This window comes from Limanda limanda, chromosome 7, assembly GCF_963576545.1.
Source record: "Limanda limanda chromosome 7, fLimLim1.1, whole genome shotgun sequence".
NCBI classification, from domain to species: domain Eukaryota; kingdom Metazoa; phylum Chordata; class Actinopteri; order Pleuronectiformes; family Pleuronectidae; genus Limanda; species Limanda limanda.
In genome coordinates this window covers 25,636,720-25,657,485 of record NC_083642.1, presented here as the reverse complement: position 1 = coordinate 25,657,485, position 20,766 = coordinate 25,636,720, and the positions used below count along the sequence as shown (strand labels likewise).

The following is a 20,766-nucleotide window of genomic DNA, read 5'->3' as shown; positions in this document are numbered from 1 at the left end:
AACGGTGCCCCCCGAGACCCCCGGAACAAGTTCACATTGACCAATCTTCACAAAAATCGATACACAGGTGTATCATGACCAGACAAACAAAAAAGATTTAGGTGCAATTGGAAAAACGCAACAGGAAGCCTGTTATTTTCCATTGGGTGGCCATTTTTGCCATATTCCACATTTTTACTTTGAGGTGCTTGTACCAGGGATTACGTCAGACCAACTTCAAATTGAGATGAGTGTCATCACAACAAGAAGGAGATACAAACTAACTCAAAGATCGATTTTTCGACGCATGGTGTGACTGTGGCGTGGAGTCAAAGTTTGATTACACGCCATTAAAACACGATGTTCTGTATCACGGACATACATGGACCATGAATCCTTTGATGCTGATCCATAAACAAACACCTCCACTCCTGCAGTGACAGTGTCAAGATCAAAAGAAATCTTGATGTCTCATTGTCATTATTATTGATAGTAATACATATTCCTTTATTCATGTCTTTTTTTTAAGATTCTGAATCTGCAAAGTAACTAGTAACTGAATCTGTAAAATAAATATAGTAGAGTTATTAGTACATCTCTTAAACAATCGAGCAAGTAAAAGTACAAAGTATTATAAAATGTAACTACTCAAAGAAAGTACCTTACATTTATATAGTTGAGTATGTCAACTTAGTAATATTCAACAGCCATATTAAGTAATTTTTACATCAGCTACACTGATAAATCAGATAGAAATCACAGTCAGTCTTCTATTAATATATCCTTTGATTGAAAATGTAACACGTGTAGACATTTTTACAGTATTAGCATAATCATTCATTATACATTAACAAACTGTTTTCTACTGTGATCCTCTATTTTCTTAGAACCTTCAGATGGCTATGAACAGCCATTGTCCACCTTTATTTAAAAAAACAAACAAAAAACATTTAAACTAAATTGGAAAAATTATCCCATTACTGAAACTAACCTGACAGGTCAGAACTTCTGTGCTGCTCTTAAAATAAACTCCAATCTGTCTCCGACGTGGATATGAATGTTATCATAAGACCCTCGTTCATTACTTTATCTCCTCTTGTCCTCCACAGAGAACATAGAGCACTTAAGCAGATGACAAATCTGCTGTGTTAGTCCTCCAGGAGGAAAGGGTTTAACGGAAACACATGATAAAGTTATTTTGGATAAAAAAATTACTACACAAGACACATATCAATGGTATTTTATTAACAAATTATTAAAAAAATATACATACGAAAAATTCAAACAGACATGCACACACGCACGCAAGCACGCACGCACGCACGCACACACACACACTGAAATGTTTATTAACCAACCCCCAGGAAATTATTAAATGTAAACATTACTTTTCAATGTGAATAGATACAGTATAAAATATTATAACATGAACATACAGTAAATATAATAAACACAAAATATACAAATTATTATACACATGGCAACAAACATTATCACAGTATAATTTCTACCATGGGACAAAGAGGAGCTTTTACACCATGGGTGTTTTTATTATCCTTGAGGCAGTAAGGGTTAGAATGGCCGATAGAACAGGTAGAAATGGAACACTAAACTAAACTACGTGGTATCAATACAGTGCATGAGTACATTTACATGGAATGGATAAGATGACACTTTACTGGTCCCAGTGGGGAAATATTTTCCTTAATTGATGCTATTTGTCATCAAAACACTGATCTATATGAGGAAGCTCACCACTTGTTCAGTTTTTTTCAAATAACACATCAACAGTCGGACAGAGATCTCCTTCCTGTGTTATTTTCTTTTCTCACATATGATGAACCGTCTGCATCAGTCAGTGGCAAGTTCAACACGCCGAACCTCCTTAGTGGTGCTTTTCTTGAAGCGCCATACCCGCTCTGTCATCCAGCTCCAAAGGCAGCACGGCAATTTCAGACAGACACCATGCAACGGCTACCTGCTTCTTCATATCAGGGCTCGTAGCCATAATAAGGGTCTTCTGGGTGAAGAGAGCAAACAGAAAATAAAGTCAAGTGGAGGCTAAAGTGTTTAACAGTGTTTCTCCGTGTGTGGTGGGCACAAACACAAGTCTAAAAGTGTATCTTAATATTTCCAGGAGCTGTCCTTGCTGCTTACCTGTTTGCTGGGGAACTCTTTGGCAGCCTCCACTACTGTCGCACATGCCCGGTGGTCCAACTTCGCCTGGCTGCCCAGGATGACCAGGGATCCCCTCTGGTCCCGGTTTACCATCATCTCCTTTGGAACCGAGGACTCCCAGCTTGGACTCACCTAGAGGCCCTGCAGACACACGCAATACACAACACATATGCATCAAAACCAGTTGTCAGTACAACAGAGTTGTTAACTGATCAATTATCGGTCCGTTTTGTGCCCTATTAGTTCAGACATAATTTCTTGCAACTGATAAAATTTGGTGCAGTGTCCGTTCTAAACCTGCCTGCTCCCTTGTCCTGTGTTAAACCTCTGGAGCTACATGAGAACTATTCCTTGTCGTGAGTGAGTCCTCCTCAAACAGTTCTACAATATACCATAACTTTACACATGTGCAGAGTAAGGTTGGAAAACTTTTTCTTCATCCTATCTGGTTTGTCTGCAATGAACAATTTATAGTTATTTTTTCATAAAATGAAACTGAATCAGTTTGATTGCTGTTCATGAATAGGGTTTATATAGAGATCTGAATAATTTATTGAAGTTATTTTTTCAAACTTGTGATTTATGAGCATCCACAATCTGAGCCCCAGCTTGCAATACTCGAGCGGGTACGAAAAAAAGACCCATGAAGATACCTGCATATCCTTTGAGCCCTGTGGGCCCCTGGACGTTGGTCCCTGCATCACCTTTCCCTCCAGGGATACCTCTCTGGCCTTCAGAAAAAGAAGATGCAGATCAGCTTGTAATATTATCATGAAATGAAAAAGAAGGTGACATCATACAAATTTATAAACGTCAAGCGTCAGATGGAGTCGTACCCTGTTCTCCTGGATATCCAGACCTGCCAGGTCTCCCCCTCTGACCAATGTTACCCTGGTTACCCCGGGCACCTGGTGGCCCCTTCGGCCCTGGGATACCTGGTTCTCCTGGGGGTCCCACTGGCTCCTCAATAGGAGCTGGCTTACGACTTATCTCGTTCATGAACATGTCAAGCTTCAGCACCTCCTCTGAAAAAGCAAGAGTGTCGAATCATCTGGAGTTTATTCTCAGTTACAGCTGCATAGATACACACACAGATACCATCACTGTAGAAGATTCTGGTTTTACCTGTGTGCTACAGACAACTTACTGTGCACTAGATGTTCACAGGCCTGTGTGACCAGTTGGAAGATCATGGCCATTGACTGAGGTTCCCCCTGTAAAACAAAAGCAAACTCAACAACTGTGGCTCCAACAAAAAACAGTGTTTCACTTTGAGAAACCTTTAATTCACTCGTGCAGTATTCTAAACCTACCTGGTTGGAATGGGCTGTTTTCTAGGACCTGTGCTAATGCTGGTTGCAACTTTCTCTCTGAAAGAGACCTGCAGCAATTGAGCTGCGACAGGTGAAGACAGAATGCAGAACCCTGAAGCTGCGCCACCGCTGCTGCACAAAGAGCTGTTCACCTTATTATTTAAAGTTTGCCTTGAATGCACTGTTGTCGTTGTCTGCTTAAGAAGATAAGTCCCAGCTGCCACTGCTACAGAGCGCAGGTTGCATGTTCATTCAAAGTTAATAAATCTTGAACATATCGCATGTTCTAATTGCACTAAAGTCGACCCTGAATTTCCTTTGGGCCTTAACAATACACATGCCAAGTGTGAAGCTGATGAACTGTTGTTAAGGTATGCTAACCACATTTAGACAGAGATTTATGGATTTATTAGACAGATAAAAGTAAACATTTTACTGACTGTGCTGATAAGTCATTTTAAAACAATCTCTGTGCTAGAAAAAATATCTAAGAAAAAGACAAATTATCACCCACCTTCTCTCCTCGTTCCCCTTTATTACCTGACAGACCCTGTAAAATAAAAGATACATGTGTATAGACTATTATAAACAAATGTGAATACAGATAATGGCTGATGCTGTCATTTGTCCCTCTGGTCTTACCGTAGGTCCCACAGGTCCAAAGGGGCCCCTATCCCCTATAGGCCCTGGGTATCCTGGCATTCCCTGGAAACCCTGCACAACACACACAGATGGATGAGTGGAATGCAGAAAAATTACAAAGCAGACAGATAGACATAAACTCCGAGATACCATATCCCCTGGCAACAAGGAGAACTGTGTATGATGCGGAATATACACAGGGCACAAAACCTGTGTCTTTGTCCATATTTAACTCTCAGCTTTCTTGTATCACATCCCAAATCATTTGAAACACAAATGTTTGACTAATTCACCGATGAAGGAAACCCACTCTAACAAAAGAGAGAGATTCTATTCTTCATTTTGAAAAATTTGATCCTGCTGGGTGTGGACGATACCCCACACACGAACCCTAATCCTAACTATTTCAATTTAATGACATAATGTTAATGTATCTTATACATTTAGAAACAGTGCATGTCAGAGAGGGGAAACTGTGGCATAATCTTATACTATGAATAATACAGACATTATAAAAAAGGCCAGAAGCTTAAATTCCATTTATCATTATTAGTATTATCAGTAGTATCAGTAGGATGCTATCTTAAAATGCACCTCAATAACAAACAGCATTAAAAAGATAAAATGACAAAAACTGCAAATGTGAAAGTGGCTGGGCTACATGCAAAGTTTATGTCAAACTGTGTGAAAAACATCTGTGGCCTGAAGGTGGTGCCAGAGGAACGCTCATAACATCCAAAATGAAAAAAAGGCTTCATTCTCAGACAGATCTAATATTATGAATTAGGACGACAGATATTCATACGATGTTTTAATATTCTGTGTTGTGGACCAAACCGTTAGCAAAGGGGAACATTCGGACCCAATGCTGGCACCAAAGTGGAAAACTCTAACATTTGACACATGGATATGAATAAAATGTAGTCTTACCCTGGGTCCAGTGAGACCCGGTGAACCGATGTAACCTTCGATCCCCCTGATGCCCTGTGACACATGTTGCAGAGAGGAGAGCAGACACAGAGGTAGAGAGGGTCACTGCATCAGCTCAGCCAGGTGAAGAACTGCTAACATGTACTGTTCTTTAAAACCTCAGCATAAATCTAACTGGGCTCAAACAGCTCACCTGGGGGCCTGGGATCCCCTCTTCCCCTTTCGGTCCTGGAGGTCCTGGTAAACCCTTCAGGAAAAGACAACAATAAGAGTCACATTAGTATTTATCCAACATTGGAATGTTCTGTGTTTTTTTTTGTGTCTTAGTGATTCTCTTCTGTTTGAACTCACCTGGACTCCTGGGCGGCCAGGATCCCCCTTTTCCCCACTTGTACCCGGAGGGCCCTGACAAGAAAAACATGAAAACAGAAAGCAGGTAAAATAATAGATTCATAAGTAACGAGTACAGCGTCTAATGTATTATTGCAATGTATTGAAGCACAAGACATCTCCCCACCGCTTTTCCGTGGACAGTCATGCCACGGGGTCCTGTGCCGCCAACAAGTCCAAGGCCTCCCTCAAATCCAGATTTTCCTGAAGGACCCACCTCCCCCTGAAACACAGAGAAAAGAAACATGAAGATATCCATTTGGGAATCCAAGCAAACCTCAGAATACAACACAAGCTAATGTGTCACTAATGTCTAAAAGCTGAACTGATGTGACATGTTCAAAAAGGTCATGTGATATTTAAAGATTGTTCTGAAGCAGCAGACTAAACCTTGACGAAACTTCTGCAAGCTCATATGCAGACATCAGAGGAACAGCTTGATATAACAATCTCTTCTACATTATAAGATGATCAAACGCTGTGGTGGTTCTGTTATGGAATACAACCAGCTTAGTGCAACTGGCATTTACTTAAGCTTTTCTTATGTATAAATACTTAAAATATTGTCACATCTTACATTAAAAACTGTTTCTTTTAATCAATGTTCTTAATATTGTAATTTTGTTGATTTGTTCAGCTACATGCGCCATCTATTGCTTTTACTTCTGTCCATCCTGGGAGAGGGATGCGTCACATGTGGCTCTCTCTGAGGTTTCAACGTTTTTCCCCCTGTTAATAGGTAGTTTGTTTGGTAGGTTTTTATTCCTCCTCTTGAGGGATTGAGGAAAGAGGATGTTGCACACCTTGTTTAGCCCTATGAGACACTGGTATTTGTTAATATGGGCTTTCAAATTAAATCTGATTGATTGATCAACTGCTGATAGGTGAATAAAGAGGAAACATTGGACATTTCATCATTTAGCAGGACTACGATCCTATAAATACGGCTGGGGAAACCAAAGAGCTTTTCAGGTTGAGGAGGTGGAACCTCTTAAACTGCTTGAGTAAGTCACCTGATATCAGTCTCATTGAGCTGCAATCAGTGAAGCTCTCGGAGAGAATCAGCAGGGGAGAGTGTCAGCTGGTGCCCGGGTGTCCAAGACTTCACACAGGCACTGATAATAAAGATTTTCCACAAATAATGATATTGTTTGAATACATGTGTTTTTGTTTAAACTAGTTGGACTTTTGCTTTTTGGACACTCAGCATGAAAGTGTTTGTATCTTCCCCAGTTTTCTCTGCGTAGATGTTAACCTCAAATTATACTTTAGTTTAGTATCCATTATTTCAACACATAAATGTTTGAAGAGCTATCCTTGTTAGGGCTTTGCGTTGACTTCCTTTCATTGTGGACAGTCTAACCGAAACCATATCCCTTGTTTTTTTTACATCACCTTTTGGCCATGCTCTCCCTTCTCGCCTTTTTCTCCCCGAGAACCTGGTTTTCCCTGTAAAAAAATAACAACAAACAACCACAATGAATGTCACCAAGTTATTAAACAAAAAATGATTCAACAAACACTTGAATGGTGACGTACAGTTGGTCCGGGGGAACCGGCAGCTCCAGGGACGTCAGAGGAACAGGAGCAGGTGTAGGCCGGGGCAGGACAGCTCTCCTCATCTCTCTGATGCACCCAACAGACACACAGCAGACAACAAAGACATCAAGTCTGCCCTGGTACAATGTATTAACTGTGCTCTACTATCCCTCACTGTTGCTTTTACTGAACTTTGAACTAGTTGTTTTTAAGTGTGAACTGGCAAGACACTGCCCATCTTTAAAGTCTATGTAATAAATATTGTAATCACTCACAATGAGCTTCTACCAAGTGAGAATGGCAGGAGAAGGTAAATGTAAATAATAACAGACTGACCACTCCAGGCAGGTCACAGCAGGTGTCCTCTGACGCCCACGTTGTGTTACAGACAATCTCAAAAGACTGCAGCTGGAACTGGATTCAGAGAAGAACACAGGATGGACGTTGAGAACAGGGCAGAGGAAGAGACCATCAGATGTTTTTAGGCTACAACCACATAACTACACCTTCATTCGAAAAATGCATTAACTCTGCTACAGATCCACCTGGCTTCCACGCTACACTGGAGTTTTAGAGCTGCTAAAACAGAGAAGTTTGTAAACGCTGCTGTCCCAGTTTTAGTTTGAAAACTCCAGGGCAGAAACTGAGATGTTTGTAAACTATGATGTAGACACTTGCAACCAGGGGTTAATTTGTGCCGGATCATGCCGGAACAGGATCCAGCACCTCTTGGTTTTGGCCTGCCCGTGTTCCGGGACTTATTTGTGCTGATCCGGTTCCTCTCGTATAGAAAAAAATATGAATACAGAGCTGACAACTCTCACGCTTTCGGCGTGTGACACACATCCAATTTGACACGCCAAAAAAAAAAGTGGCCAATACGTCGATCGCGAATGCTGTGTGGGCTGGTGCCGGCGCCGGGTTTTACAATGTTTCAAACTTGTACATGTGAAGAGCAATCTGTGAATTTAGCAAGTAACAACCAAAGGCGTCCAACAGTGTATGTGAGAGGTCACATGATATGCATTTGCAGGTGTGTTTGAATGGATGAGGAAAAAAACTGATACAGAGCCAAAATACTCTGGTGGACATAGATCGTTTTAGTTTGAAAATACCAATTTCAAATGAAAACGTAGTAGTACGGATGTAGCCTTAGAAACGTTCAATGTGTACAATATTACTGACAGACTGAAATAATGAGTACTGAATAGAGAGACAGTACCGGGGCGGATCCGCTGTTGGGTCCCCTGGTCTTCACCAGTTTTCCCAGCATTTCAAAACCGTCAGTGGGCAAGGTGCCTAGAGGGCGGGCCGGTCTCTCCCCCACACGCTGGCAGTCCACAGACAGGGAGACACTCACCTGGCTGACAGACAAGTGAACCTGCCGAGTGGAAGAGAGAGGACTGATTCAAATGACTAAAAAAAAAACTTGTATAATCCCAGACTGTGCTGTTATATTAGACCAGAGTTTCAGATTTACTAGACCAACCTTCAGAGGAAAATGCTCCCAACAACACATTATAAATCTATTGTTACTGTTATGATAATTTTTCTTTCTTCATGCTGTGGAACAATTGTCTAAGAGAAAAACATGATCATTGGTAAACTAATCAAGGAGTTATGCACATCTTTTACGTGCAATTTCTAAGAAGCACATTCATTCCCACTGGATGTGTGCGTTAGTGTAAATCACACTTAATCTCAAAATATGTGCATCATGTTTGTGTTTATATTTGACCGAGGAAATCGGGGAGATAGGGTGCCAAAGGTGGTAAGTAAATAAGTAAAAGGAAAGTAGGCGAAAGAAAGCAAATTGGCTCCATGAGCTCTCACAGTGACTGCTGCAGCTCTGACTGCTGATCATGAACAAATAAGCCAAACTACAATAACTGTTCCCTGAAGTCCCTCCCCCTGTGCCTCCTCCCCCTTGACCACTTGTCATCAGATCTCACATCCCCGCTCTGGATGCAAAGATTCAAATCTGTTATTTGTGTTTGTATTGATGAAATTATATGTTTTTACGTTTAAGTTTGTGAGTTGGAGTTGTTATTATTAATTAAATCATTAAGGTTATACATTTTTTCTTTAGTATTCCAGTATTTTACTAACTTAATTGTTGGTCTTTTCATGTGTAATATCCTCATCTTATTCTGACAGCTCATACTGTGCTGCATGTGGAGTCCTTTTATTTCCTGTTATTATATGTCTTGACATTTCTGTCTTATAACAGAAGGGTTAGTGAGTCATGCAGGAGATTAAAATAAAATCAGTGTTTAATTTCCTGCAGAATGACAGTGGGGTCAGTTCTGTGTCTGTTGTCTCTCACCTTGTGAAAGCTGCCGTAGAAGAGTCTGTAGACCTGCGGCTGGTCGAAGGTCAGTTCCTGCACCTCTCCCCTGTAATCCAGACTGAAGTACACCAGGTGCTTGGTAGTAGCTGTGGATTAAAAGTAACTCATTTATTATGTTATTTCATTCATTAAATCATGGGGCGCTAAAGACGGGAATGTGGGTGTAGGGAAAAACTGTCTGGGTATGATAAAAAAAGTAACTAGCTTCAATACAAAGCTGTTTTCTCAGAGAATTGCTTCGTCTGCAGGATGTTAGAAAATAATGAAAAATAGACCTCCAAACTCCCTAATGCCCAAGAAGACTTTTTCATTTTATCTTGTTTTGTCTGACCAACAGCTCCAAACCCACAGACACTCAATTCATTATCACACAAGACAAAGAAAACCAGAAAATCATCCAATCATTTAATAACTTCCAAGTTCTTGGCTTCTTTGCTCATCTTCACTCTTCCAACAATTCAACCCTCAGACAGAAGCTGCGACTAGAGGGATGAGAAGAGAAAGATAAGAAAGAGTCAGATGCATAAATGTTACTCACGGTCTAGCACCACTCCCATCTTGGGCTGGAAGTCATTGTCAGTCAGCTGCCACAGAGCGAAGGGTTCCCTGGGTGTGTCCTGCAGCATGCGGAAGGCGATGCTGATGGTGTGTTCTGGAGAGAAACCTGCAGGGTGGATGAACCTGGAGCGATAGAGGGAAAGATTGATCAGTTCATTCCAAAGGTTTTCTCTTCGGGAGGAAACCATTGGATGTGTGGAATCTGAATGATAAGTGTATTTATGGAATCATAAATACACTTCAGTGAGACAATTCACATTTAAATGTTTATTGCAACAGTAGAGCGGGTTAGGGTCTGACTTAATCACTCCCCCAGATATTATTACATAGATATGATGGAAATGATGAGCAATTATTTTTAACCCCCGGTCGGAGCCTACAGGTGGATGCATGGGGTGGGGGGGGTCGAGGGGCTGCAGCAACTGGCAGCAACACTGACGCAGCAGCGGGGGCAAGTGATGGGAAACTTTCTCTGCTTAAATAAACTGTCTGTGTTCAAATCCTCTCTCAATGCTCACTTTTCACTACAGCTTTTATAAATAGTTTAATGTGCTATATCCATTGTTATATTTGATTTTAAATGATTTTGTGGTCTTTTGTTTGCTGTCTTAGATTAATGTTTTCTTGATTTTTATTCCACTCTTTGTGAAGGACTTTGTTACGGGTGGTTTGGAAGGTGTTGCATAAATAAAGTTATTATCATTATTATGAATTAGGTTAGTTAACGCAGGGCTGCATCAAGACAAGTTCAAATCAACAGTAGAGGGTGAATTGAGATGTGTCTCACTTGGTGCTCTGTGTCAGCTGGACGTCTCTGAACAGGGTGTAGGCCGGGACCGTGTTGAAGACAAAGGGCTCGGCTGCCACGCCCTCCACCGACGAGTGAGCGCTCCGCGTCAGACCAAATGCTTCCATCATGTCAAACCCTGACACAACACACACACACCACGGATATAAAATGAGAAACATCATGAAGACAGTTTAATCAGAAGTCTTTTGCGAGACAGTTTGTAGTTCTGAGTGAGGACAGCTGCTCTCACCTTTAACAATGCTGTGTCTGATGGTGACTTCAGGGCACACTGAAGAGAACACAAGAGGGCAGTGTTGAGCTGTCAAAATAAAGGCTGACAAACCATCAGTTGAAGAAATGTTTTTTTCACCATTTTCACTCAATCTCACAATGCACTCCAGGTACATTAAGATAAAATTGCTCTTGGTTATTAAATATGATTATTAGAAACGTTATTATTTTCTTAGAAAAATCTTATTTTAATGGCCTCATATACGTTTGAGTTGCCTAAAGTCATGTAACAAGCCAATTTAATATAACTATTACATAAAGCATGTATCATAACGACAGTACTCGTGATTTCAACCACTTCGCCAAATCCAATTGTTACAGATTTTCTCATAGCATTAATGTTTTGAAAAATAACAAAACTGATGAATTCCTTCTTTTTAGTTGACCTGCTGCTGTCCCTGTCAATGTATGGACTCTTAACATGTCCATTCGATTTTAGCCTGAAATTACACAAATGCACTTATTCTTCTAATCATGAGATAAAGACAATGAGCTGTTGAGTGACCTTCGTTGTGGATTGGATACATCCGGGGATGGATGGGAATTCTGGCTGGAGCTGTGGCTGTAAAAAGGAACAAAGTTATGGACATTATATAGAAGAAAGCAGCCAAGAAATGTTTTAGTTTCTCACCTTTTGTGTGTAAATCATTTATATATTAAGAATTTCATGAAAAAGCAAATGCCAGCCTTCCTGGTTGATATAAAGCTGCTTTTAGGACATGCACTGAACTCTGGACAATCTCAGCACCTTTCTATGTAGTGGCTCTTTTAATTATTTTAAATATATAATTCTGTCAAATTTGATTGATTGGGGACATCACAGCTGTCTCTGAATTTGATAATCGTGCAGTTTTGGATGATTAAAATACGAACAGTCGATACATCAAGTTCATATTTTGACGATAAGCGATAATTTGTTCTTTCTATCATCTTTACTATAACTCACTATCCGGAGCGGCAGCAGTGTTTCAGTGTGTTTTCATTATAAATGACATCCAACCAAACACCAAACAATCTGTCTTTCTTGTTGCGCTCCTTCTTCTCATCGCTTGATTTGAATGTGGGCGGGTAGAGAACCCATTTTGAGACAGATCCACGTATGAACGTTTCCAGGTGGACTGGGAGTTATAAAAGCTTTCTTTTGTGCCTGCGTACACTTTCAGTATGAATCCTACACACTGTTATATAAATTAAGCCGTTGAACACTCTGGAGATTCCTGTGTTGTTGTGAACGCACCTGACCGTTGAATCTCCTACTGCGTTGTTCATGTGTAAAAGGCAAACTCCAGAGAAAGTCTGGACCAAAATGTGGGGACATCCTGAGGAGTTCATGTCTGAAAATAGCTGAATTAACTTAAAAATATAACCTCTGTGGATGTTAGTGAGATCGAACCTGTTGGATGGAGAATGGAGACAGCAGCTCCCTCTGCTGAGCCGAGCAGTGAGTGCACACTGATGCGATACAGACTCTCTGGTTCCAGATCAGTGAAACAGTGACTGCTGCTGGACTCATCCACACTTTCTTCCTTTGTTTCTTTTTCTACACATACACACACACACACACACAGAGAAATAACACACATATGTTCACACCGATGGGTAAATTAATAGTGGTTACTTTACGTATCAGCTTTATGTGCACAGAGCTGCCACTGTAACTGATTGAACTCAAGATTACCTTTGACAGAGTGGATGACAATACGATATCCATCCACAGCAGACACAGGTCTCCAAGACACACAGATGCTGGAGTGGTCTGACCTGACCACGCTTACACTGCTCACCCGCAGACTGGCTGGAGAGAGAGAGTGTGAGAGAGAGAGAGAGCTCAAACTAACTTTCTACATAAGATCTTTTCCAGCAGGTGATGATTTCGAAAAGTCATGTGTATCCCTTCAGAGTGTTTGTCTCACTGGTTTTGCCCTGAGTTGAACTGCTGCCCCCTTCTCTGTTGCGGTACTCGGCGGTGACCAGGAGGCTGTAACGTGTATCTGGTTGTAATGACTCGAGCACCACTCGCTTTTCACTACCTGGGACCAATACCTGAGGACAACAAACTTACAGCTAAGCTTTAAAACAAAACACACATCTTTCAATACAATCACAGAGAGTTTTTACATTGAGCAGAATGATTCAAATGATAAGGGATGAAGGACAAAGCAGAGGAGGAGGAGGAGGAGGAGGGGACAATGACAGTCCACTTACAGTGCTGTCCTGTGTTTCTACTCCAGTGAGTGCAGTGTAAGACACACGATACTGGAGGACGTGAGCGTTGGGAGGAACCCAGTTGACCACCAAGCTGACCGCAGTCTCCTCAGAGACCGTTAAGCTGGAGGGGCCTCCACCAGACACTGCAGTGAAGAAACGTATTAATATATTATTATAAGATTAAATCAGTTCAACACATATAATATATAATATTCATATTCAATCTCTATTGTCCCACAAGAAGAAATTATTATATACTTTTTGGCAACAATTTGGCGCGATAAAAAAATCAGCATAGCTGCCGTTCCCTAAATGTTTTTAACCCTGCACCCAAATGCCTGGGTGGATTTTCACCAAAATCGGTGGGAAAAGTACAAAAAAGTACAAAATCTAGAAAAATATGATCTGAAAAACACATTTTCCATTTCTCTGTGAATAATAGAGACAATCAAAAGCTTAACTTGCTTAGAAATGATTCGCCATGATATGATGTCACATTATGAGCAATGTCAGAATGAAGTAAGAAAATAACATCAACATTTAAACATTTTTTACTTTTCAAGGTACCTCTTCAGCCTATAGGACGATAGACACAACTCAAAGCTTCAAAACAATAATATATGATCATATGTTAGAAATGACATCATCGTGATCTCACAATGAAGTCAGCAAAATTGTTTTATATAGTGTTGCTATGCATTAACTTTAACTAAAACTAGGAAGACCAGAAACACATTCTATAACTTATTACCTCCCTCAAAGTGGGAGAAGCAACACAACTTAGTGGAAAGATGAAGTATAGGTCAAGATAGAACCAATTCAATCTTAGTGCAGTCTTTTCTTTTCACTTTCTTTAACATTTGAGTTTTTCAATATTTTTCCTTGATTTCTAAGATAATAATTTATGGATCTTGATAAAAAAAAAATCTGGCATGTTAATGACACTAATGTGTATGAGTTTGTGCACTTTGGTGCAGATCCAAATAAACACTAAATAAATAAATACTCACAGGTGCTGTAGCGAATGGCCACAGCTTCACTCTGAGCTCCATCTCCATAAAGTGCAGACAGAGAGATCTGATATTCCTTATCGTCCTCCACTCCCTCCAGGATCGCTGCTTCACTCTCGCCACTAACCCTCAACTGAAACACACAACAGCAACTTTTATATCGACCATAATAACACATAATGTGCCGCAACCATCCATTTGTTCATGCTTACCTGTCTCAGGTCTCCTCCACTGAGGGAGATCCACTTGATGAGGTAGGACACTACATCACCGGCTGCAGCCTCCCAGCGGACAGTGATATCACTGCCTGAGAAGTTAGTCACCCTGAGGTCTGAGGGCGAAGGCACCTTCACTAGGAGAGAGGGAACATGTGGGAGCATTAAAATAAAGACACTTAAGCCTGCTCTGAGTTTTTTCATGCAGAATAAGACTATTATTATAATTATGATTACATTAAATATGATTATGCTTGTCTTACGTGTGGTGACGTTACTGGTGAGTGCTGTAGAAAGGCCTTGTGGGTAGTGAGACTGCACTGAAATCAGGTATCTGGACAAAGACGACAGATTCTGCACCAGCACTGAGTTCAGTCCTGCTACCTCCACCTGGAAAGATGTATTTTCAATGAATGACTGGAACAGACCGTGCTATAGTTAAAATACATTTTGGTTATTTTAGATTTATGTAAGAAAATAAAGAAATAAAAAGAAAAACATATAAATGTTATGTGTTATAATTATAAGTTAAACAAAAATGCATTTTATTCTATTCACCTCTGGATATGTGTTACCTTTACATTTCTTTTCTTGTTTTTTTGTTTTGTTTATGTTTCTCTTTGAAAATAAAGACACGTTCTCAGCTCTGAGGATGGTTCTGGAGACTGAAGGTTTAACATTAGTGTATATTGTTAAATGACCTGCTTGACGTCACTGCCGTGGTTGGTGCTGTAGGTGATTCTGTGGCCTGGGACGTCCACAGCTCCAGGCACCCAGCTCACCCTCAGCATACTATGGGTCACCATAGGAAACTGAACAGTCACAGGTGACGGCAGAGGGACTGGAGGGAGGCAAAAAGTGAGGAAATTAAAAAAAGAAGGACAAATTACATTACATTATTACATTTCATTTAGCTGACGCTTTTATCCAAAGCAACACAAAATAAGTGCATTAACCATGCGGTTAAAAACACAGAACAAATGAGTAGTGAATGCAGTGAGGCAATTATTTTATCTGTGTCATCGTTAAGTTTACTTTGTATGTTGATAATAAAAATGGAAGCGAGAATAGTAGGAAAGGTCAGTAAGAAAGGAATAGAGAGAAATTGTAGGAAAGGGAGAAGAGAGAGGCCCAGTTCAGAACTGGTATTAACATCCGCTCTGAGAGAACTGATCACAAGTGGAAAATGTTTGTGTGTTAATGCCCAGTGTTAAAATGTGTCCTTAATGTATCCTGTGACCACTTGTGACAGGATCTTATTTCCCTGCTCTGTGTGCAAATATCATATACGTCATTTGTGTTTGTGAAGTCCAAATTATATTGTCCAGTCTGGGTTTACAAGTGTGTTCAAGTGGGCGACAGATATAGAGAGAAAGAGAAAGAGGGTAAGGCCAGCAGTTGCTGAGTGAATAGATAGATAGATAGAATCCTTTATTAGTCCCACAGTGGGGAAATTTGAGGGTTTTACAGCAGCAGCGCAGGCACAGTGCTATATATATTGAGAACTTAGCTTTTTTTGTAAAAAAAAAAGTAATTATGTAACAGATGTGTCCGATGATAATGTTTGTGTTTGTGTGTCGGTGACAGACAGAGATAGAGAGTGAGCAAGTTGAGTCAGGAGGGACTGAATGAATGAATGAATGCTGTACTTGGCGCTGCATTTGTGATCTGATCACTCAGGACCGATGTAAATTCCACGTCTGAATGGGATCAAAGAAAAAGGGGAAAAGAGGGAATGACAGCAGATTGAATTAATGACAGAAGTAAAGGACATAAATGAGAAGGAGAAATAAAAAATGTGAAATAGAAATGACAAAAGTAGAGAAACGAGGGATGGGGATATTTTGGCATTGTGGGGGTCTTACATGTGGTGGCTACAGCAGTGACAGGGTCGCTGGGATCCTCATCATAGAGAGCATACAGGGTGACTGAGTAGTCTGTTTCCGGCAGTAGCCCGGACAGCTCCACCACTGTCTGGTCTGCACTGAATTTCTCCTGCATTGATACACAGTACACATGTTGAGTAAGAGGATTATTCACATTAGTGCACCCTGGAACATAAATCATGTGGTAATAAACCTGCTACAAGTTCTCAAGGTAAAATGAGTGAAAAGGAAATGACTGATTACTAACAAGAACATGTCAATCTTTTTTAAGTAGCTATTTCATTTGGTTTCTAGCAGTAAATACTCTCCTGAGATACAATTTCAAGACAATGTTGGCTCTTTTGTTGCATCACATGTCTGAGGACCAAAGACAGGAGGCAGAGAAGAAGTGATTTGAGGATGAAGGGAATGACAAGAAACATATTTCTACTGACACATACATCACTCCTCCTTCTGATGGGAGAGATTTTTCCACATTAAATAAAAACAGCAGTGAGAAGGTTATTTTATGTATCCTCTCTACACAAAGAGATCAACATCCGTCCATCCACGCTGCTAACAGAGCAAACAGTTATAACTTTCTGTGACTTCCTACAGGCTTTCAGTCATGGGGCGCCATCTTTCTTCTGCTGGTTCCTAGAGGCTGATTGGTGAATTAAATCCATCCCTGTGTGAATTTCTATTTCATTTGATTACATTTGTTTGTTGTCTAATAGCTCTACACCAGAGGTTTAGCAAGTGTACACAGGTTTTTTAAACACAGGTAAACACGCAAAATCTTTTTCAAGAACAGTCTGGAATGCAGATATGAGGAGCTGGACATCGAACGATCCCCCATTCAGTTAATGGACAACACTCTCTACCCCCTGAGTGACAGCTGCCCCAATAATGGGGCAGATCCTGAATTTTCTTTCAACTCCTTTAACATTGTAAGGTTGTTTTTTAAGTTCTCACCATTTCCCAAGAAACAATTCACAGATCTTGATGAAAAAAATAGGAGGCATTTAGGGGACTGATTTCTAGAAGTGTGAGCAATAGGGCTTGATAGAATTTGAAACAGACTTAAATAAACCCTAATGTACTTTCAACAGAGAGAAATCCATTTCCCACCTCTTTGGCGTCGTCAGGCTCTCCATGGTTGAGAGCTGAGTACAGGATCATATACTGTGTCGCCCCAGGCGCTGCACCCCAGCTCACACGCAGCGTGCTGAAAGAAGAAGGAGTCACCTCCAGGTTGGCAGGCGTGATGAGGGGCACTGAGTCATGGAGACAGGAGGACACAGAGGAAATAAGTGAAGAGATGTTTCAGGAATAAGAGCGACTTTGACGAGGAGCAAACTGGGTCAGAGCATCTCCAAACCGACAGGTCTCGTGGGAAGTTCGCAGTACACATCAGTTACTAACTAGTGATGTGAGTCTTACGTGTGGTGACAGTTCCTCTGAGCGCCAGGCCAACGTTGTTTTCATACACAGGGAAGATGGACACGTGGTACAGTGTCTGAGAAGAGAGGCCTTCCAGTAGCACAGTGGACTCTGAGCCAGCCAGAACCACCTGGAAACAAAGCATCGCTTACACTCACAAAAAATCCAACACTTCTAATATTCTGTAAAAATGTACATTTTCTATGAAAACATTGTTTTCACATCCCACACGCGAACACCAGTATCAACACAAAAAGCCCAAAAGAAGCATATTTCCTCCAAAGTTTAAATGTAAAGTACAATGTGGAGGCTGCTTGGAATTATTCACGGTAAAACATGACTCTGCCTCTGCACAACTACCTAATGTGGCAATAATGTGTGCATGGGGAGGTCTCTCACCTCCTGTGGTCTCTGACCCTCTGCACTGTGGTAAACCACCCTGTACTGTTGGACTGGCTGAGCAGGATTGGTCCAGTGGAGCTTCACTTCTCTTGAGCCCAGATCAGAGAAGCGCAGATCAGTAGGACTGGGGTAGGAGAGCACCGGGTCGTCTGTGGGTGCAGGCTCCATTCCTGAAGGACACAGCAACAAAGAAATTGCACATTAGACCTCAGTGAGATATGATTTGAAAGCAAACGTCTGACAAAATGCTGAGAATAGAAAGACAGGTGGGCAGACAGACACTGGACAGACAGTTCATTGATAGATTACGTTTTGAAATGCCACGCTCCTCTATCCTCCCACACAGGATGTGGACCAGTCGAGCCACCAGTTTACTGAGCAGAGGGAAGTCGTTGACATTGTAGACGTTCAGATCCACAGGCTCCGAAGCCACATGTCTCAGCTCAGCTTCATCAGCGTTCTTCACACCTGAATAACACAAAAACATAAATACTTCACACAAAGAGATAGAATACTGTACCTTCAAAAACACTGAAAACATTACAGGAGCTGTGTTACTGTGTAACATCAATGAAACTACATCAGGCCCAAATTCATCATATCTGAGAGGCTGAACAAAATAAATGTAGACTGCTGACAGTCCCTTGGCCATAATACAACGGTTGAATTTGATTGGATTAAAAAAAACAGAGCAGCCTTAGGAAAATGCAACAAGGTTCATCAATCAGCCACAACATGAAATCCTCTGATGGGTGAAGGGAAGAACACTGGGTATTTTAATCCAATGGCACCTGTCAGGGGCTAAGACATATTAGGCAGAAAGTGAACAGTCAGTTCTTGAAATTGATGAATTGGAAGAAAGAAAAATGGGCAAGTGCAAGGATCTAGATGACTTTGACAGGAGCCAAACAGCTGTAACACTGTGCAAGATCATTTTTAAAGCTCCTTTTTCATTAAATTTCTCACATGTGTGTCAGATGTTAAAAAACAAAATTCAAAAATATCTCAGAATGGCTCACCCGGGGGAATGACACAATATTAGGGAGCTGGTTTTAATGTTGTAACCCATCAATGTAAGCGGAGGTCGTCTTCACACCACCTCACACTCTCTTCTTTTCAGTCTCACCTACAGCGATGATCTCCACGCCGGCATTCTTTAGCTTATTGGCCGCAGCAATGGCATCATCCTGAGATTTCCCATCAGTCAGCAAAACCAGGAAAAAGGGTGTGTCCAACCTTGCTCCTGCCTCGGCCCTCATGTTATCCTCCATGACGTGGAGCAGCGCCTGGCCTGGGAGATGGAGGGATTGTTGACACTGACAGGCATGTGCTACATACTGTAGATTGTCAAATAGAATTAAAGGTGCATTGTGGGATGTGTTTACCAGTAAAGGTGTTTCCTCCTTTATACCTAAAGTTCCTCACTGCCTCCAGCAGTTGATCTTTAGTGGTGAAGTTGTTGAGATGCCACTCTGTGCGAGGATCTCCACTGTACTGGGTGAGACCTGGGACAAAAATATTACTTGTGCTTTATCACAATCTAACGAAATAATGAAAAAATCCTGCTAATAATAAAGATTTCATAAAATCCAGAGCAATGATTTGGTTGTTTGAGCGAACAGCAAATACTGCTCATTGAACTGACCAGCAATTTCCCCTCTTCGGTTAGTGAATCATTAATTTCAGCCACAAAAAACATTTTTCATGTTCCTAATTATCTCTCAGCATTTAGTATTATATAGAGTGGTTGTTATGAGGTTCCAGTTGGTTGCTATGGCATTTATATGTTGTTTGATTGGTTGCTCTCTGCTTTTATTAGGGCAGGAGCAGAGTAATTACTGTATCTGTGCTTATGTGTTTTTGCGTGTATGTACGTGTGTATGTGTGTGTGTGTGTCTAAGCAGACCAATGTATAAATAAATTGATAATTAACTTCAACTTGCAGCTCAGTAACATGCAGTGAAATGAAACCCCCTGTGTGGCATTATGTCTACATGAATGCAAAGAATCCAGAGAGAAACGTGACCAAAGACCTCACCACCACACAGTCTGATCCTCACCGATCTGAATGTTGTTCGGCCCGATGTGGAAAGGTGTCACAAGGCCTTCCAGGAAGTCTCTGACGCGCCTGAAGTTGGTGCGCCCGATGCTCCAGGAGCCATCCACCAACATCATGATGTCCGCCGCTGCGTCGCTGTCACACTCAAATGGTTTCCTTGGAGAAATGCCTTAATGAAAGGAAGCATTAATTAAGCCATTTTGACCTTATCCAGAAATGTTTTTAATCAAAGCCGAAGCGCATCGAAGCTACTCCGAGGGGGAGGTCATAACACATTTATAGCACACTTCATGTTGGGTAATCCTTTCATTTGTCACATATCTGTCTTTGGGAGAGTACAACAGCAAACATATGGTTTTAAATCAGGAAACAGATGGCCCTCTGCATTTAGGCAGGCACAATGTCTGTGTTTACACGTGTTGACAAAGTGCATTAATGAACATGACTGAGTTTCCATGTATGTGTATGTGTGTGTGATCCTTTGGATTATGAGGGAGAGGACATATGTGCCCTGCAGACAACAGGGTGGCCTGTCATTACCCTTTCTGTTACCTGTCCCTCCCTGTGTAAACACTGTCATCACATCTCAGACCAACACTTACTG

General features: G+C 41.1%; 1 protein-coding gene across 1 annotated transcript in view; it reads right to left on the bottom strand.

The window, feature by feature from the left end:
* Positions 1 to 1,348: 1,348 nt before the first annotated feature.
* LOC133004961 (collagen alpha-1(XX) chain) overlaps positions 1,349 to 20,766 on the bottom strand; it is a 32,655-nt gene continuing 13,237 nt past the window's right edge. Inside the window, exons 7-42 of the mRNA XM_061074537.1 lie at positions 20,164 to 20,331; positions 19,489 to 19,608; positions 19,230 to 19,394; positions 18,413 to 18,571; positions 18,101 to 18,273; positions 17,702 to 17,831; positions 17,390 to 17,535; positions 16,259 to 16,388; positions 15,095 to 15,234; positions 14,657 to 14,783; positions 14,391 to 14,530; positions 14,179 to 14,311; positions 13,166 to 13,311; positions 12,874 to 13,003; positions 12,639 to 12,755; positions 12,354 to 12,500; positions 11,466 to 11,522; positions 10,920 to 10,958; positions 10,667 to 10,805; positions 9,860 to 10,002; positions 9,298 to 9,407; positions 8,194 to 8,352; positions 7,308 to 7,385; positions 6,972 to 7,058; positions 6,828 to 6,881; positions 5,560 to 5,655; positions 5,394 to 5,447; positions 5,236 to 5,289; positions 5,043 to 5,096; positions 4,113 to 4,184; positions 3,985 to 4,020; positions 3,305 to 3,371; positions 2,994 to 3,182; positions 2,811 to 2,888; positions 2,137 to 2,298; positions 1,349 to 1,999 (exon numbers count right to left, since the gene is read on the bottom strand). Of these exons, the coding sequence (XP_060930520.1) occupies positions 1,971 to 1,999; positions 2,137 to 2,298; positions 2,811 to 2,888; positions 2,994 to 3,182; positions 3,305 to 3,371; positions 3,985 to 4,020; positions 4,113 to 4,184; positions 5,043 to 5,096; positions 5,236 to 5,289; positions 5,394 to 5,447; positions 5,560 to 5,655; positions 6,828 to 6,881; positions 6,972 to 7,058; positions 7,308 to 7,385; positions 8,194 to 8,352; positions 9,298 to 9,407; positions 9,860 to 10,002; positions 10,667 to 10,805; positions 10,920 to 10,958; positions 11,466 to 11,522; positions 12,354 to 12,500; positions 12,639 to 12,755; positions 12,874 to 13,003; positions 13,166 to 13,311; positions 14,179 to 14,311; positions 14,391 to 14,530; positions 14,657 to 14,783; positions 15,095 to 15,234; positions 16,259 to 16,388; positions 17,390 to 17,535; positions 17,702 to 17,831; positions 18,101 to 18,273; positions 18,413 to 18,571; positions 19,230 to 19,394; positions 19,489 to 19,608; positions 20,164 to 20,331 (4,028 nt within the window). The 3' untranslated portion in view covers positions 1,349 to 1,970. The remainder of the gene's footprint in view (positions 2,000 to 2,136; positions 2,299 to 2,810; positions 2,889 to 2,993; positions 3,183 to 3,304; positions 3,372 to 3,984; positions 4,021 to 4,112; positions 4,185 to 5,042; positions 5,097 to 5,235; positions 5,290 to 5,393; positions 5,448 to 5,559; positions 5,656 to 6,827; positions 6,882 to 6,971; positions 7,059 to 7,307; positions 7,386 to 8,193; positions 8,353 to 9,297; positions 9,408 to 9,859; positions 10,003 to 10,666; positions 10,806 to 10,919; positions 10,959 to 11,465; positions 11,523 to 12,353; positions 12,501 to 12,638; positions 12,756 to 12,873; positions 13,004 to 13,165; positions 13,312 to 14,178; positions 14,312 to 14,390; positions 14,531 to 14,656; positions 14,784 to 15,094; positions 15,235 to 16,258; positions 16,389 to 17,389; positions 17,536 to 17,701; positions 17,832 to 18,100; positions 18,274 to 18,412; positions 18,572 to 19,229; positions 19,395 to 19,488; positions 19,609 to 20,163; positions 20,332 to 20,766) is intronic.